This window comes from Phascolarctos cinereus, unplaced genomic scaffold (assembly GCF_003287225.1).
Source record: "Phascolarctos cinereus isolate Bilbo 61053 unplaced genomic scaffold, phaCin_HiC Scaffold_1;HRSCAF=81, whole genome shotgun sequence".
NCBI classification, from domain to species: domain Eukaryota; kingdom Metazoa; phylum Chordata; class Mammalia; order Diprotodontia; family Phascolarctidae; genus Phascolarctos; species Phascolarctos cinereus.
In genome coordinates, this window is record NW_027555514.1 from 14,837,026 (window position 1) to 14,852,116 (window position 15,091).

A 15,091-nucleotide genomic window follows, 5' to 3' on the forward strand; every position below is an offset into this window, starting at 1 on the left:
TAATTTCTTAGCTAATTTCACTTCCAAATCCCTTATTTTTAAGATTCCCATTTCAACAACTCCATTCAGGGCATCTTTACTTTTGTCAATGAGCAATGTTTTCTAAATTCCATTTTCCCAAAAGAAGACTTATTTTAAGGATGTTGTTCTAAGCCTGGATATATCAGCTTGGGTTGTACATTGGACAGATTCAGTGGTGAAAAATTTCAAAGTAGCTCTAAATTTCCTACCTCTTTGTATTTAAAAAGTTCTCATTAATGAGCCAAATTAGAACTTGAGGAGGTGCAGCTAAAAATTTATTTTGTGTCCAGCTATCAATGTGGACTATTTCTGATTATTCAGTGGTCCATGTTTTATAAGGTTGTAAGCACTGTTGCCCAAGTGATTTGCTCTTCCAAGTAATAAAAGGATTTTATATGTACACACAAGCGCGCGTACACACGCACGCACACACACACACACACACACACACACACACACGCCCCCCCCCCACAATGCATCCTGAAAGGATAGGGAACAGGAAAAGAGGGAAGCATGAGTCTCGTGATTGTAGCAAGAAGCCCTTGAACATGAGCGAAAAACCAATGGAAGAAGCAGCCAATGGTGTGCAGGGTTCAGGGGAGGCTTTTAAAATTATCCAAGGATTTTCAGACACATGGTGTGATTTGTACATCGGAGACAGAGAATTCTTGATCTGTAGGATAAACCTAGAATACAACGGTTATTAGAGAGGAGGAGGTGTGCAGATTGAGCTAGCATGCATTGAAGATGTGATAAGCAGGTGATTCCTGAAGGATTTCCAAATACTTTCTCCTCTTCCAATGGTCCACCTGCCTAACCCTTCCCCACTTCCGGACACTTCAAGGACAGCCTCTTGGCTTCATCCCATCCATGCATCTGGTAATCTTGCTGAAGCAGCTTGGAGAACAGCAGACAAGATCCAGTCTTCAAGGGAGACAGTGACACAGACAGGAGAAAGAGCCGTGAAGAGGGGCACCCAGGATGCTGATGTGCAGGGCCAGAAAGAAGCGCATGCCCACACACACGCCAAGACCCCCAGGCAGAGAAAGGTGTGCAGAAACCCCAAAGAGACACACACACACGTTTCACATAACAGAAAACAAAACGTTTTGTCTGTGTCTCTCTCTGGGTCTCTGGCCATGGTTATTACTGGTCCTGAATGCCTTTAGGACTAAGAAAGCATGTGTTAACAGAGCTGGCAGAGCCCTGGTTCCCACTGGAGGCAGAGAGAAGGTGGCTGAAGCCAAACAAGCGAAGACAGTTGATTTGCAGAGACAGCTGTTCCTGGACTGTAGCAAGGGCTTACATACATACCTACCTGCCCATTCTCCTAAGCACAAGTTTCTGATGATGTTTCTCTGGTCCTTGGAGCTGAGGGCAGGGGGAGGGAAGGAAAGGGACAGACTGCATGCTTTCTAAATGTACACAGGCATGCGCGCGCGTGCACACACACACACACACACACACACACACACACACACACACACACACACACACACACACACACACACACACACACACACACACCCGCCCAGATCTCTCTCATTGGAGAGAATTCTTTTACTCAAAAGACTCATTTCATTATCCTGACCCCAGAATCTGGGAAGTACACATGCATCTCCTGAGGAGGACCTACTGGAGAAGAGAGGATGAGGGGCAAAAACCATCCTGAAACAAAGCCCAGGGAAAGGAGGGAACAGTTACTACATCTAAGCAATCAAATAAATGCAGTCACGGAAACCTTTGGCACGCAGGCAGGCACAGTGCCTGTCGTCTAGACATTATAAAAACACTTTCTATGACTTTGCTGAGATTTCTAGGAAATGTGCACAGGGCGTTTTCTTATCTCTACCTGGCAGGGAGCCTGAAACCTTTGATCATCAACGTGGACCCTGCCACAAGGCCAAAATGAGGGGGAGTAATTTTTCTTTTTTGGGGTGTGCAAAGGAGTGGGTGGTTAAAGAACTTAACGGGGTGTGCTCTTTGCTGGAATGAGGTGAATCTCAATCTCTAGTGTCTGATACCAGCTCAAGGCCAGAGCCCTCATGTTTTCTCTCTGATGGCAGCCCTTAAAAGGCTTCCTGAAATTCCACTTGGCAGAGACCCTGGTGAGCATTTCCTAAGCCGGCATGGCCTTTGGAGCACTGAACCCTACTCTCTTTCCTCTCCCGCAGAAATCGATAAAGATGTCTGTCTGTCTGCATGCTCAGATTTTAGGGGCTTGCTATCCCCTCACATCCACCCACTGTATGGATTCAATGATAGATCAGTGGTTCACTTCACAAAACATATCACGCTCTTTCCTTTTGCAGTGTAAGAATCTGCCAGGAAACCTCTGTGATTCATTCCGTTTCCCCTTCGGTGCCTAGCACCGGCACTCACTAAACATAATTGGGCATTTAAGAAACATTTGTTGAATTGTGTTCAACTAAAGTAAGCCCTCCTCTGGGAGTGTGCCTTAAGCCCACTGAAGAAAGGACAGTTTGGAATCTTCAAAGAGAAGTTTTCAGTCCAAATAATGTTCTCATTTGTATCCTGGACAAATTGTTTAGGGCCAAATGGAAGGTAAAACCTAACGCCAGTAAACAGTCTACACTGGACATACATTTATGTCAAACCACTACTGTCAGATTTGGATGCTGGTGTGTTAACATGTGTGCTTTTTTTGGCCAACAAACGTAGAAGGCTTTTTCTTTTTTTAAAGCCAATCCACATATAGTTTAGAAATTCATTTCTTAAGAAAGCATTTCATACAGTTTTAGAAAGGATGCCGGAGTTGGTAAACAAAGACCAAAACCAATCCAAGAATAAGAAAAATGAACTGGAAGGTAGGGGTGGGCATCAGGCAATGCCATCCCCAGTGACTGAGGAAAACAAAAGCCCATACACCCAGCTTAATCTGGGAATTTTAAAAAATTAATCATTTTAATAACTGTATTTTACCATACTTGGTTTCCTTTGTAACCCTATATATTTAAACACATTATTCTGTGAAGGGATCCATAGACTTCGTCAGACTTCCCAACGGGTCCATAACACACAAAAGGGTAAGGATGCCTTCCCTGTACAGGTTGTACCCCAGAACGTTCTGTCCCCAAAGAGCTCCCTTGAACAGTGAGAGCTGACCAGCTCCCATAAGATCAAGAGGGGTTTGGGTGAGGCCTCAAACAGCTGTCAACCTCAAATGTCACCAACTTTTTAAGAAAAGACTTTTTTCAAGTATGATAGATTTGCTACTAACTTGTTAGGAAAATATGTTGACATGAAGACCTAAGATGCTGAAGGAAAAGCAAGAGAGCTCTCTTGGGAAATGGAGCAGGAAAATGAGAGTAGGGTAACAAGGCCATCCAGTGTCTCTCTAGCATTGTCCAGAGGAAATGGCAGCCGTACTGACATGACCACTCTGGTCTAGTTGGCAACTCTAATGGAACAGAGCAACTCACCCAGCTACCATGCTGGAAGAAAAGACTGCTTAAGGCCATCCTACTTTCTCTACTGTACTTTCAATCCATATTTACCAAGCAACCTTCTCATCTAAATTCAGTGGCTCTACTGGGAAGGGAATATTCCAACTAGCTGATTTGAACACATAGTCCAGTGAGCAGATCCATTCTTAATCATAAATTATTAAAGTGACTTTATGGTAAAAATTGGGCTCCTGTGCCTTTTGACATCACAAGCCCAATCTGTCTGGTGGCTGATGGACAAGCCAGACCACTGACCTTCCCTGCCTTGGAGGCTGAGGGATCACAACCTTGGACCCGTGGTAACAATGCAAGTGCACAACCCTAACGGACAGCATGCCAGTTTCTGCACCTTTCTTTCATGTACTCCAAGCAAGTCAACACTGTGCTAATCCTGGAACCTTCCCTCCCTACCACTACCTCAAGACATGCCATTCAGAAGAAGGATTTTCCTAGTTGTGGGGCCACCACCCTCACATTCTTGTCTAAGCACTTCATGAATGCCCTGTTTGTAGACGTTCCCCAGGACTTCTCTGCAGATTTTATGGAACCCCTTTTAACAACAGGAACATAAAAGTGCCTGATGGCAGGTCTGCCAATGAGTAATTCCTATTCATCCATCATGAAAGACACAAGTATGAGCAAATACTAGGGCTCTGTCTATTTATTCTGGTGGAGAAGAGAACCCAACATTCTATACTGAAATGAAACCATGCATGCCAACCAGATCTAGCCCTTGGGCACCTGGCAAGTGGCCCACCTATCCCTTCCTCTTGTAAAAGATACCCCCCTGATTTCAGAAGCAACTTGGATATGAGTCTGAGATTGAGGGATTAGTTAACAGCTTTATGTCTTACCAAAATCATGTTGAAGCCATTAAAAAGAAAGGAGCAGGAAAAGATAGAAAAAAAGGAATGACTCATTCTTCCCAACCCAAAGCCAGCAACAAAAAACCTTGCTCAAAAATAAAGCTACCCACTTAAAGCTGGCAAGCCTATTACAAAAGGGACATGCTATATACATAGTTAATAGCCTTTGAATGGATTAAGGGAGAGAATGGGTTGTCCCCAGAGGGGAGGACACGAAGCAAAACTACCACCATCTTTGCCTTAACTAATCCTTGAGAACATCACAAAATCTCATCCCAATTCACAAACTCCATTTGGCCTACTGAATGAAGAGATGGTAATAGACTGCAGGAGAACCTAGGGAATAGTGCGTCTCCCTACCTCACCATTTTTACCTTTCTCTGTTCTTAACGAGACGTCTCCCTTTCTCCCTCCCCACCCCCCAAGATTTCTAGGAACTCAGGGAAGAAACTCTGAAAACACGTGGTTGTAGAACAAGCAACACCAAAGGCTAGGTCTGCCAGACAGTGCCAGCGGTTGGTGCCCAGGGTTATGCCAACCTCCTTTTTTCCTTCACAGCTGCCAGTCCCTTCTTCCCCACCCTTACGCCCACTGGAACACTTCTGGAAGCAGAATTTGGGTGCCAAATACTTCCAGCTCAGAGCTGGGCAAGCCAGCCTCTAGGCAGAAGCTCCAGATTAGTTGCCATTTCACTGGGGTAACCCATCTGGCTGATAGCAGAGAAGGTAGTAGGCCTTGCATCTGTGGGACACAGTAGTGAGGCAAAGGATGCTGGGTATATATGCTGGGATAAAGTCAGGGTGAGAAAGCAAATGCAAAGGAAGCCTCAAAGCTTCTTTCCAAAAGAATGACAGCAGCATGGCGACATGGGCAGCATACTATAACTGCAGACAGCCAAGCTGGGTATGAATTTCAACTCTGCTACTGGGTCCCTTTGTCCAAGTCACTTTGCCTCTTGGTTTCCTTAAGCAGTCAAAATGGAGTGTATATTTGTGTGTGTGTGTGTGTGTGTGTGTGTGTGTGCACGCATATGTATGTGTGTGTTAAAAAACCTGGTGACTTCCTGGTTGGGAAAGTCAAGGACACAGGGAAGGAGAAAAAAAAGAATTGTGTCTAATGGAGCTGCAGCTTTCTCAGCTTGTTCTGTCCTCCAGGTGTTTGTGGTTAGACTTTCAGTGTATCTGAGGTGAGAAAAGGAAAAGGTCTGAAGATATACTTGGGTAAGAGAGAAAAAAGGAGAAATGTTCTGTGGGTCAGGGCTTTGGAGACTTTGACTAAAAGCACAAATATTTATAGCTTGACTAATGTTTATATGTGTAAATATTCTGATTCCCATTGAGAGGGGAACCTAATCCTTTGACAAACTTCCCCCTGAGAAAGCCATGGTGGTAAAAGTCCTGTTATCTGCTGGCCATGCCCCTCTGGGGTCCTCTTCCCACAACTGCCCAAATACTCTGGCCACATTACTCCCCTTCCACAGTGGGACCTCATGGCCTCTAGGTTAAAGCCTGAAAACTCCTTCATGCCTCACCTCCCAAGCTTATGCAGAATTCTTTGTCTAGTTCTCACCTACAGAAAGTTTCTCTTTGTTAAATCAGATTAAAATAACTTGCTGAGATGGATCATTGGACAGAGGAGCTATCAGAATTGACAACAGTTTTAACGTTCTGGTTTTCTCCACCCAAGCTGCTCGAGATGCCCTTAAGAGCTGTGATACCAAAGCTACCACAGGGAGAGAAGGTGAGAGCCCACAGAGATGCATCCAGCGGCAACCCCCAACACCGGAGCTTGGCCGGGGATTTGTCAGTGGGCAGTGAGGCCCAGGGACAAAGAACAACAACAGAAAAAAGCAAAGGCTTTCTCTAGCCTTCTCCATCTTAAAATGAGAAATGAGGAAAGCCAGCTGAGGGTAAGACTGTCTCAGATTTCCTCACCAAGCTCTAAGTACTTAACTTTAGAGAGAATCTTCTCTTTCTGCCAGGCTCTATTCCAAGAGAAATCTCTCATCTGCTTTGGGCAAACGGCATTCTTCTTTCAAAGCAGTGATGGGAAAGTCACTCCAAGCTATAAAAAGCCATGGGGCTTACAGCCTATCATGTGTCTTTATTCTCCCTTCTTAAGGCTTAGGGCACTGATTTTTGCCACGCTGCTGAGGTCATGGGTAAAGAGAGTCCTAACAGGAAAGCTTAGTTTTCCGAGGACCCATGCATGGCTATCTCAGCCATGGCAGCTAGATGGCAAGGCAGGCAGGCCACAGCTCTCACCTTACACAGACTCAAAAAAGAAAGGAGTCCAAGAAAACTCATTCCTCAGCTGAGCGTGAAGGAGCTTAGAAACCACTAAGCAGCCACTGCCATGTATTATTCTACTGTCTTATTAATTTGATCTTTGTTTAAAATTCACAGCAAAAACACAACTGACACAGAGAACCTTTAAGGTCCCTTTAGTTGTGAGGTTCAGCAAACACCCCTCCCTTAGGCTCTCTCTTGCAACCTATCCCAGGCATTCCCTTATTACTTCATTTGTTGTTGTATTCATGGGCAACTGAATCTCTGTCATTGTCTCCCTGCAGCCTAGAAGAACCTGGTTTTTTTTCCTTAAGACAGCCACGTTACACAGTCCTAAACTATGCTGGAAAGGAAATAAGAGACCGTCTAATCAGAACCCCAACACTTTAAAGAAGCAGAAGCCAAGGGTCAGAAGGGGGGAAATGACCAAGGTCGCAGAGCTGTAAGTGAACCCATGTCCTGTGATCACAAAGCCCGTCCTCTTTCTGTGGCGGCATACTGGGTAACAGTCTTGTGTGGTCAACTCCAGTTGTTGTGTTGTGCTGTGAAGAACTCGGGAGAGGGAGAGTCAGGTCGGGATTTGGTGAGTTCCAGTCCTGTAAGCCTAGCTCTTGAGTCAGCGGCCTTGCCAGTCTAACCGGGCTGCTGGAAGAAACCAACAATTCCCAGGCCCTTATCTTCTCTTACTCGCCTTTCTGCCTCTTCCATCTTAGCTTCATTTAAAATTTAAAATGCATGTTTTTGAGAGTGTGAGCTTTCACACGTTCAAAGTCACAACAATTATCAAGAAGACATGTGCAGGACAGAGAAATGGGATGTGTCATACAGGAAGCTGCAAACTCCATGGAGGAACACGGCTTGTTCTAGACATGATGCTAGTCAAGACCCCGGGAATCACTTTCCTTTCTCAGTTCCCATTTCTTCTTCTCCAAAATGTGCTCAGGAGGGAAAACGGAGGACTCTAAGAGCCTTTCCACTCCCAGAGTTCTTGAAGCTAATGAAGATGCCCAGTAAAGAGAAGTACTAATATGCTCCTGGTGGTCCAGATCTCAAACAAGAGAACAGAACAAAGCACTTTGTAAAGTGCTATATATGTTAGCTAGAAAGGAGCATATGTGTTAAAGAAAAGAGAATACAGGAAAATCTCAATTTTCAAAAAGATAAGTTGGTGGGAAGGACAATTTTTCACCTAGAATTCTTTTAAAATATATGTTCCCAAATACATTAAAAATTGTATACAATTTTTCTGGCTCTCGAGATCACCCAGTGAGGTACACCCAAAATCTCAGGGGACACAAATCCTCAACACTTCAATGCACCGGAATCAAAGCTGCTGACATACCTAGAGCCCTTTCACGTCGGCTTTACAGAAGTCATCTCCTTGGATTCCTTCCAGCCCACTCTCACACAGCTAAGACTTATCTTCAGCAGAATTCAAACCCACGTACCTCCCTTTCCCCTAGTCCAAGTCCAAAGCCTTCGCCACTCCACCACATGGCCCTACTTGCTGGTCTCTCGCGGGAGTCCTGAAAAATTTCCCTCTAGTTTGATCAACTTTGTTAGAAGATGCCTTTTCAAGACACTGATATCCCTTACTGCAGAATGAAGTCTACACAGGGCTACAAAACCTGTCAACTTTATCTCTTTATCTCTATTATCTCTTTGCATTTTGTTTAAGACCTCTCCTTGGGGAAAGGTGTCTTAGTTCTTAGAAAGCAAACAAAGGTCAGATTTTATTTTCTCACATTATAACCCTGGCCCAAGGGACACTGGACAAGACAGGGAAGGGTTCACGTACATACATACACACATATGTGTATACATACATACAAGTTTAATGCAGAGCTCTGTAATGTTAATTGATCAACACTGAATGACATTTGTTATCAGTCTCAACTTCCTCCCAATGGTAAATTATCATCAGTCTCTTAGTATAGTGGATTTCTCTTTTTTTGAGGGCCAAAAACCGGTTCCCAAAGCCCTTAAAATGGACAGCCAAGATAAGAAGGCACTTTGGGGATCTTTGAAATCATTTATTTCATAAAGAAGAAAAATTGATGGAGGATAGAGAGGAAGATAAAAATGGGAAAAGTTACTTTACTAGGTGGTAGACAAAAATGAGTTGGGAAGTGGGCTCTTAGGGAGAACATGGAAGGGAAAAATCACTTCTCCCTCTCACCACTGCACCAAATAGACTCCTTGAACCATGATAGAGGCTGACAAAGAGAATTAATTCATGGCTACCATTTAGACATCAAATTTCTAGGGTAACATTATCGAAAAACTGTTCTGGGGAGAGGCAGGGCACACATCGACAGAGTCATTTAAAAAGTCAAAGGATGGAGTTGTCCAAACCCACAATGGGGGTGGGTAGCTCTTAAAACTCCAAAAATGACACAGACTTCCAAATAGGCAATCCCAGACCAGGTGTCACTCAGTAGGAAGCTCATCTTCAAGATGGGCCCAGGTCGAGGGGAGGGAGATTAAAATTCAGGAACCACAATGCACATTGACTCCTTTGACAAGGAGTATGTGGAGGGCCCAGGGAGGATTTCCTTTACATTTTGGCCAGGTCTCATACTAGTCAACTAGGAGGGCTCCCCACCCCCCCATCAAACAAAGAAGGAGAAAGTCTGCCTAGATGCCAGTGTCCAAGAGGCTCCTGATTTTCCTAAAGGGAGGAAGGAAACAAGTCCCTGACATTTGTTATTCGGAGTAAATCTTGACATTCAAGTTAGTGAGGTTACTCTGTTGAGAACACACCATTGACTGACATTCCCCAAATCCATCTAACCAGCGACAAACACATACTATGTGCAAGGCTCAGTGCTAGGTGCTGGAGAAACAGAACCCACCAGCTCCTATGGGAAGGGGCTGAAGGGACTCAGCCAATGGACAGAACAGGGATTTGTGCACTGGGATTGAAGCTGGATTAGAGCCCAGAAGGCTGGCCTGGCTCAAGTGGCTGATTGGGAATCTCCTCCCCAGCCCTCCTCCCAAGCTCTCTGCTGCCAGTGGCTTTCCATAGTCGCAGCAGGTCTAGCCAGAGATGCTGCTCAAGGCTGGCTGTTCCAAGGGCCCTGTCACACCCTTCTAAGACTTCCTCACTCATCTTATCCAGCCCCAAACCAAACGCTTACCCCATATGCCAGGTAGTTAGTAGCAGTTGCGGCCGAAGGAACCCCCAAAGTGGAGGGTGAGGGTATCCCAGTAGTAGAGGCTGGGAACAGACCCAGGGCATTCAGGTTTAATCCAGGAAGTAAGTGGGCTTGAAGCTGCAAGGGTAGGAAGGTTACGTATGTTATGACAAAAAGGTTCAACGCCAAAGCTCCATCACGAGACGAGACAACACCCAGAACAGGACCACTTCTCTCACTCTTGCTCTCACACTCTCTTTTTAAAAGAATAACAGCAAGTCTTTGGCATTCACATGTCCAAACATCACCTGAACAACCCCTCAAACCAGCAGGGGAAGGGGGAGTTTGCACTTGCTTGTGTCCTGTAGGTTTCATTAATCTCTTTCACCTGCTCAGTCTCCCCGAGATGGATGGGAGTGGTGCCCACGGGCAGCAGGGACCATAACCGCCACTACTGTGCCACCTGATCCACTGTTCTACCCACTGAATACAGACCAAATCACTTATAAACTCTTGGTGCTGCCAATGGGTGACGCTCTTCCACTGAGGCCCAAACCAGATCTACGGAGCTAGGAAACGCAGGATGGCCAAGAAAGGAATGAGACAGATTGAAGAGAGGCCTAACAAAGTTTCATGCATCTTAAGTCCTTCAGAAGGAAAGACTCCCCCCATCCACCAACCTTCTCTAACTTTGACATTGCTAGTTCCTTCTTCTCTCTTTTTGGGTGGGTGGGGGAGACGGAAAGGACAGGGAATGTAGAAAATTATTCAGTTTTGGAAAAGGGGCAAGGGTGGAAGAGAGGGGGACGGTGCAGTTGAAAAAGAGAAAAAAGAGAAAGCCAAGAATTAAATTACCCATTAGGGACAAAGAATCTTATTTGGCTGAAGACTAGATTTATTTCCAAGCAGCCCCCCCTTGGACAATTCCTGACAAGTAGTGATACATACTAACATTGAAACCCTCTCCTATCTTCATCTTCATCACCCTCTCCCTCCTCCTCTCTCTCCCCCTTACCCCCAAGCTCAGGCTAACCCCTCACAGTCCAAGGTGCTATTTCCAAGAATACTACTTTGCCCTAGCTCAGGGCAGGTGCTCCAGGCATGTGAATTTGGATCCTACAGTGGAAAACTGGGGGAATCTTTTTGGTCCAGATAAGGACTGTTCAAACTCTCCTAAACTCACCCTATACAATTAAAGGGCATCATCTTTTCTTAAGCCAGCTGGAGAAAATGCCAATTTGGTCATAATGAGAATGATGGTATATGCCTTCACCCCCCCCCCCCACAGAGAGGGGAACCATCACAAACCAGGATGCCACAGCTACACCAAGCAGCTACCTTTACTGTTTCTACAGCAGGTTTGATGCAGAGTTGGAGCTTCATGAACAGCCACACAGCAAGGAAAGGCTAGCTTTCTTTTTTCTTTAAAAGGGGAAAAACCAAAGTTCTAGGCTTAGAATTATATGATTTGGCCTTCGATGGCCTTACTATAAAGTAAGGATAGATCACTTTGGCTCTGTCTCACGGGGTCATTTTAATGATGAAGTGAGGTCCTGAAATGTATGCAAAGGTTTTGAAAAGAAGACAGGTTTAGAAGCAAGAAGCCACATTTTTAAGTTGAGGGCACAGCCATGAGGGCAGTTTGAATGAAGCCATGAAAAGAGAAATCAGGAGAAGTGCTAAAGCGACTCCTTGACTCCTGAATTTGGGTCTACATCTCATTCTTCTCTACTTGAGGACGTTTTGAAAGACTGGCTGATCCCATTTCTCTTACTTGAACACCTCAGGAAGCACCATTCATCAACTACAGCCCCTTCAGTTTTGAATTTTCTTGTTTAGAAACATTATCCAAGGTGAGGCCGCCATTAATTGTCTACTTTTCCTTGAGAAATCCACCCTTCAGAGCTGAATCCCTAAGCCATGAAGGCCTCTAACCTATCATTTCTTGTTCTTTCCTACTGATCTGCTTGGGTACTACCTGTGTTTTACTCCAGACAGACTGCCTTGTCGATCGGAAACCTTCTGTGTATCCCAAGCTGTAACTAATGGTGAAAAAGCTGGGCGGCGGGAGGACGACTTGCATTTTTAACCCACCCCACAGTTCCCTTTTATATTGTCCAATCACTAGCACATCCCCTTTCAACTACAAACACCAAACCCATATTGATACAATGCAAGGACTGTTACAATTCTATCAACGAGGAAAATATTTCATTCAATTCCTAACTGACCACCCTCACCAAAAGAATACAGCAAAGAAAAACAGGGAAGGGAGGAAAAAAAAAGTCAATCACCTCCAGTATTTCAGAACTCACATTCATAGCACTGAGATCACTCTCATAAGACTCCCTTATCTTCTTCATGATCTCCTCCTCGGCCTTGCCACAGGTCTCAATGCTACCTTTAACGGTGATGGTACGCTCAGGATTATACAGGGTCAACTCCTGCAGTCTGTAGAGTGGAGAAAAAACACACACAGGAAGGGAAAAAGAGAAAGAAAGGAAGAAAGAATTAAGAAGAGACAGTTAATTTCCATATAGGTACAAATGGTGATTCAAACCCCACCGTGGGAGCTGGTAATAGCTAAAAGCGGGTGGTCAAACATCGTAGGAATTAGCAAAGAAGCAAGAAGGAAAGAATTGTAAGATAAAGAAGAAGGCAAGAGAACTTCTCTTCACAGCATCCTGAAGAAAACTGGTCCCTTAACTGCAGCTCAGTTTGAAAGCATACTTTAAATGGTGTTCAGAGATCAACCATTTAAGTTGGAGTCACGTCTACTGGTCATTTGAAAGTGAAATGCAAGGCAACAGGATTCGTGAGGTAAGAGTTTACGCAGCCGAGAGGAGCATCAAGCAGGGCCCCGTTACACTTTTAGCTCCGTTCTTACGGTCTGAAGAAAAGACTACGGCCATTCCAGAGAGGACAGCACTTAATCTTTCAAATAACGTACAGTTCAGATGGAGACATCCGGTGTTTACATTTTTCCAAGGCAATGTTTTCGGGGCCATCCAACAAGGAGGAAGCACTCACCACTTTCAAAGACCGGAAGCTTAGTTGTAGCCAAATCTTCTATGACCTACCTTAACCAACAACTTCAAACAAGAAACCAAAATCATCAGCTTTAATGGCGCAGACATGGACTAGATCATTCAGACACCGTTAAGATACAACATGAAATGGGGCAAGGCAGTCATGCTGGAGACTTGGAATCTTAACTAGGAGTTCTGATGGAACATGATTCCCTCTCCCCATCCCCACCCCCTGCCCTTCTAAGATGGCCTTGGCCAGGAAACAGAAAACGCCAATTCAAGCCACTTAGATATGAGTTAAAACAATGGTGGAAAGGGAAGTAAATAACAAAGGGAAATGGGACTCAGATGACATTATAATATTTAAAGGCATTTACTAGTGGATAAACCCCTGAATGAAGCTAAATAGCCTAGGTTCATTAGATGTTATTTTTCAATACTTTTCAATTTCACTAGAAAGGTTGATTGTAATACAGTTAGGAAAACCATCTTTGCCTTCTCCAAAGAGAAGAGGCCATACTATGCCAACTTTTGCTCTCCTGTTATTTTATATTTTCATATGTTCCCTCGCATCTTCCTAAAAGGGCACTTCACTGAGAAAGGAAGGGCTGTCATCACAAACCAATTTTCACATCTATTTATTTTGCAGTTAGCCTGGTGTAGCAGATAGAGTATAAGACTTGGAGTTGGGAATACATAAGTTCAAATCCCACATTTCCAATGCTTTACTGGCTGTGTGACTAGAGACAAGTTGTTTAACCTCTCTGAGTCTCAGATAATTGTCTAAAGCAGAGAGGAGTTGTGATCCTGGCAGGTGGGCAGAGATCTCCTAGCAAAATAAATAAAGGCAAAGGAATTATGTAGATATGTTAGTTATTATTTCCCTCCCCTTTTCCTTTACATTAAGGCAAACATTTTTCATGTATTCCTCTCCCTCAAAAAAAAAAGTTCTTGATTTTCCATTCCACTGGGCCAGAGAACTTAATATATGATCAGACCACATAGGGCTGGAAAGAACTTTAGTGACCCATGCAGTCTAAATCTCTCATTTTACTGTTGAAGAAACTGAGACCTAGAGAGGTGGTAACTTGCAGACAGGATCTGAATGTAGATCCCTCAGCCTCCAAATCTAGTCTTCTTTCTACTACTGCAAGCCATGTTGCCTTAGCAACCCTCTTAACCAACATGGAAATTCAACATTTAATCCTTCTTGCTCCTCCACTGGAAACAGATACACCACCTCCAGTGGGGGCTCCAGAAGGATATATGCTTGTGGATGGTAGATGATTTGGAAGAATGAGAGTGAACATATTTTATTAAGTACATAGACAGGACACAGGAGAGTAGCAACTCAAATCGAAGTGAGTCAGCTCCACTGAATGAAATTATGTTAATGGTGGCTTGGGCTCCCATAGCATCCCAAGATATTCGAGTCAAAATCTTAAGCCAGTGCAATACTTACGGCGAGATGGTGATCTTGGTATCAGTATCCTGCTCGATTTTCTTCAGGTTCCTTCCTTCCTTCCCAATCAGGCGGCCAACAAAGTTGTTATGAGCCAGAATCTTCAAAGGAAGATCATCGTTGCTGCAAGATCACAAAAACCATCAGAAACTCCAGGCGGGGGGAAGGGGAAATTTGAATAAAAAGATAATATCCAATCATGTAGCAAACATTTGAGTGCCTACTATGAACGAGGCATTGCACTTAGCGCGGTCCGAGATGAAATACCATGGAAGTGCCTGTTAGGAATAGAGAAATAATTTATAATTAAAGGTGATAGCGCTAGACGGGACTGAAGATTGGAGCTCTAGCCCCAGTTCTGTTGCTGAAGAGCTGAATCCTGGACAATTCCCTTCCCTTCTCTGGGACACATTTTCCTGGTCTAAATAAATAACAGTGGACTGGACAAGATGGGCTCTAAAGAACTTTTTCATTTCCAGGATTCTGTTATCAAAGCAAGAACCACTTTTAAAAAAATCAGTGACATTAATAAATAAGTCCAACTACCTTGTTCTTTGGAAACTCTTGACCCAAATTACCTGCTCCCTAACCCCCACAGAGCAGCATCATATTGCAAAACCTTCAGACACTAAGAAAGGCTAATACCACTTTCATGTTAACACGACATACTCTGAAAGAAGGGACTCTCACTGGTGAAAGCATCTTTACTCGGGAATTGTTAGAGAAAAAAACTGGTGCAATATCAGAAAGCTGCTGCTCTTGGTCAAGGCAAATCCTTGGTAAGGCAGTCCCCAGTCAAACGGGCCCCTTTCCACAAGTGT

The 15,091-nt window shown here is 44.3% G+C and overlaps 1 protein-coding gene and 1 long non-coding RNA gene across 10 annotated transcripts in view; one reads left to right on the forward strand and one right to left on the reverse strand.

Moving 5' to 3' along the window:
- IGF2BP3 (insulin like growth factor 2 mRNA binding protein 3) overlaps positions 1-15,091 on the reverse strand; it is a 100,645-nt gene that overhangs the window by 9,130 nt on the left and 76,424 nt on the right. For 2 of the 9 annotated variants that reach the window (XM_020993219.2, XM_078150817.1), the window contains 4 exons: positions 14,495-14,548; positions 14,271-14,393; positions 12,074-12,230; positions 9,783-9,917 (listed from right to left, as the gene is read on the reverse strand). In XM_020993219.2, coding sequence (XP_020848878.1) covers positions 9,783-9,917; positions 12,074-12,230; positions 14,271-14,393; positions 14,495-14,548 — 469 coding nt within the window. The remainder of the gene's footprint in view (positions 1-9,782; positions 9,918-12,073; positions 12,231-14,270; positions 14,394-14,494; positions 14,549-15,091) is intronic. The other 7 variants (XM_020993225.2, XM_020993228.2, XM_078150833.1 and 4 more) reach the window with 5 other exon arrangements.
- On the forward strand, positions 521-14,815 carry LOC144456261 (uncharacterized). The gene is made up of 2 exons (XR_013485187.1): positions 521-6,263; positions 6,927-14,815. It is a non-coding gene; the product is annotated as an uncharacterized LOC144456261 (long non-coding RNA).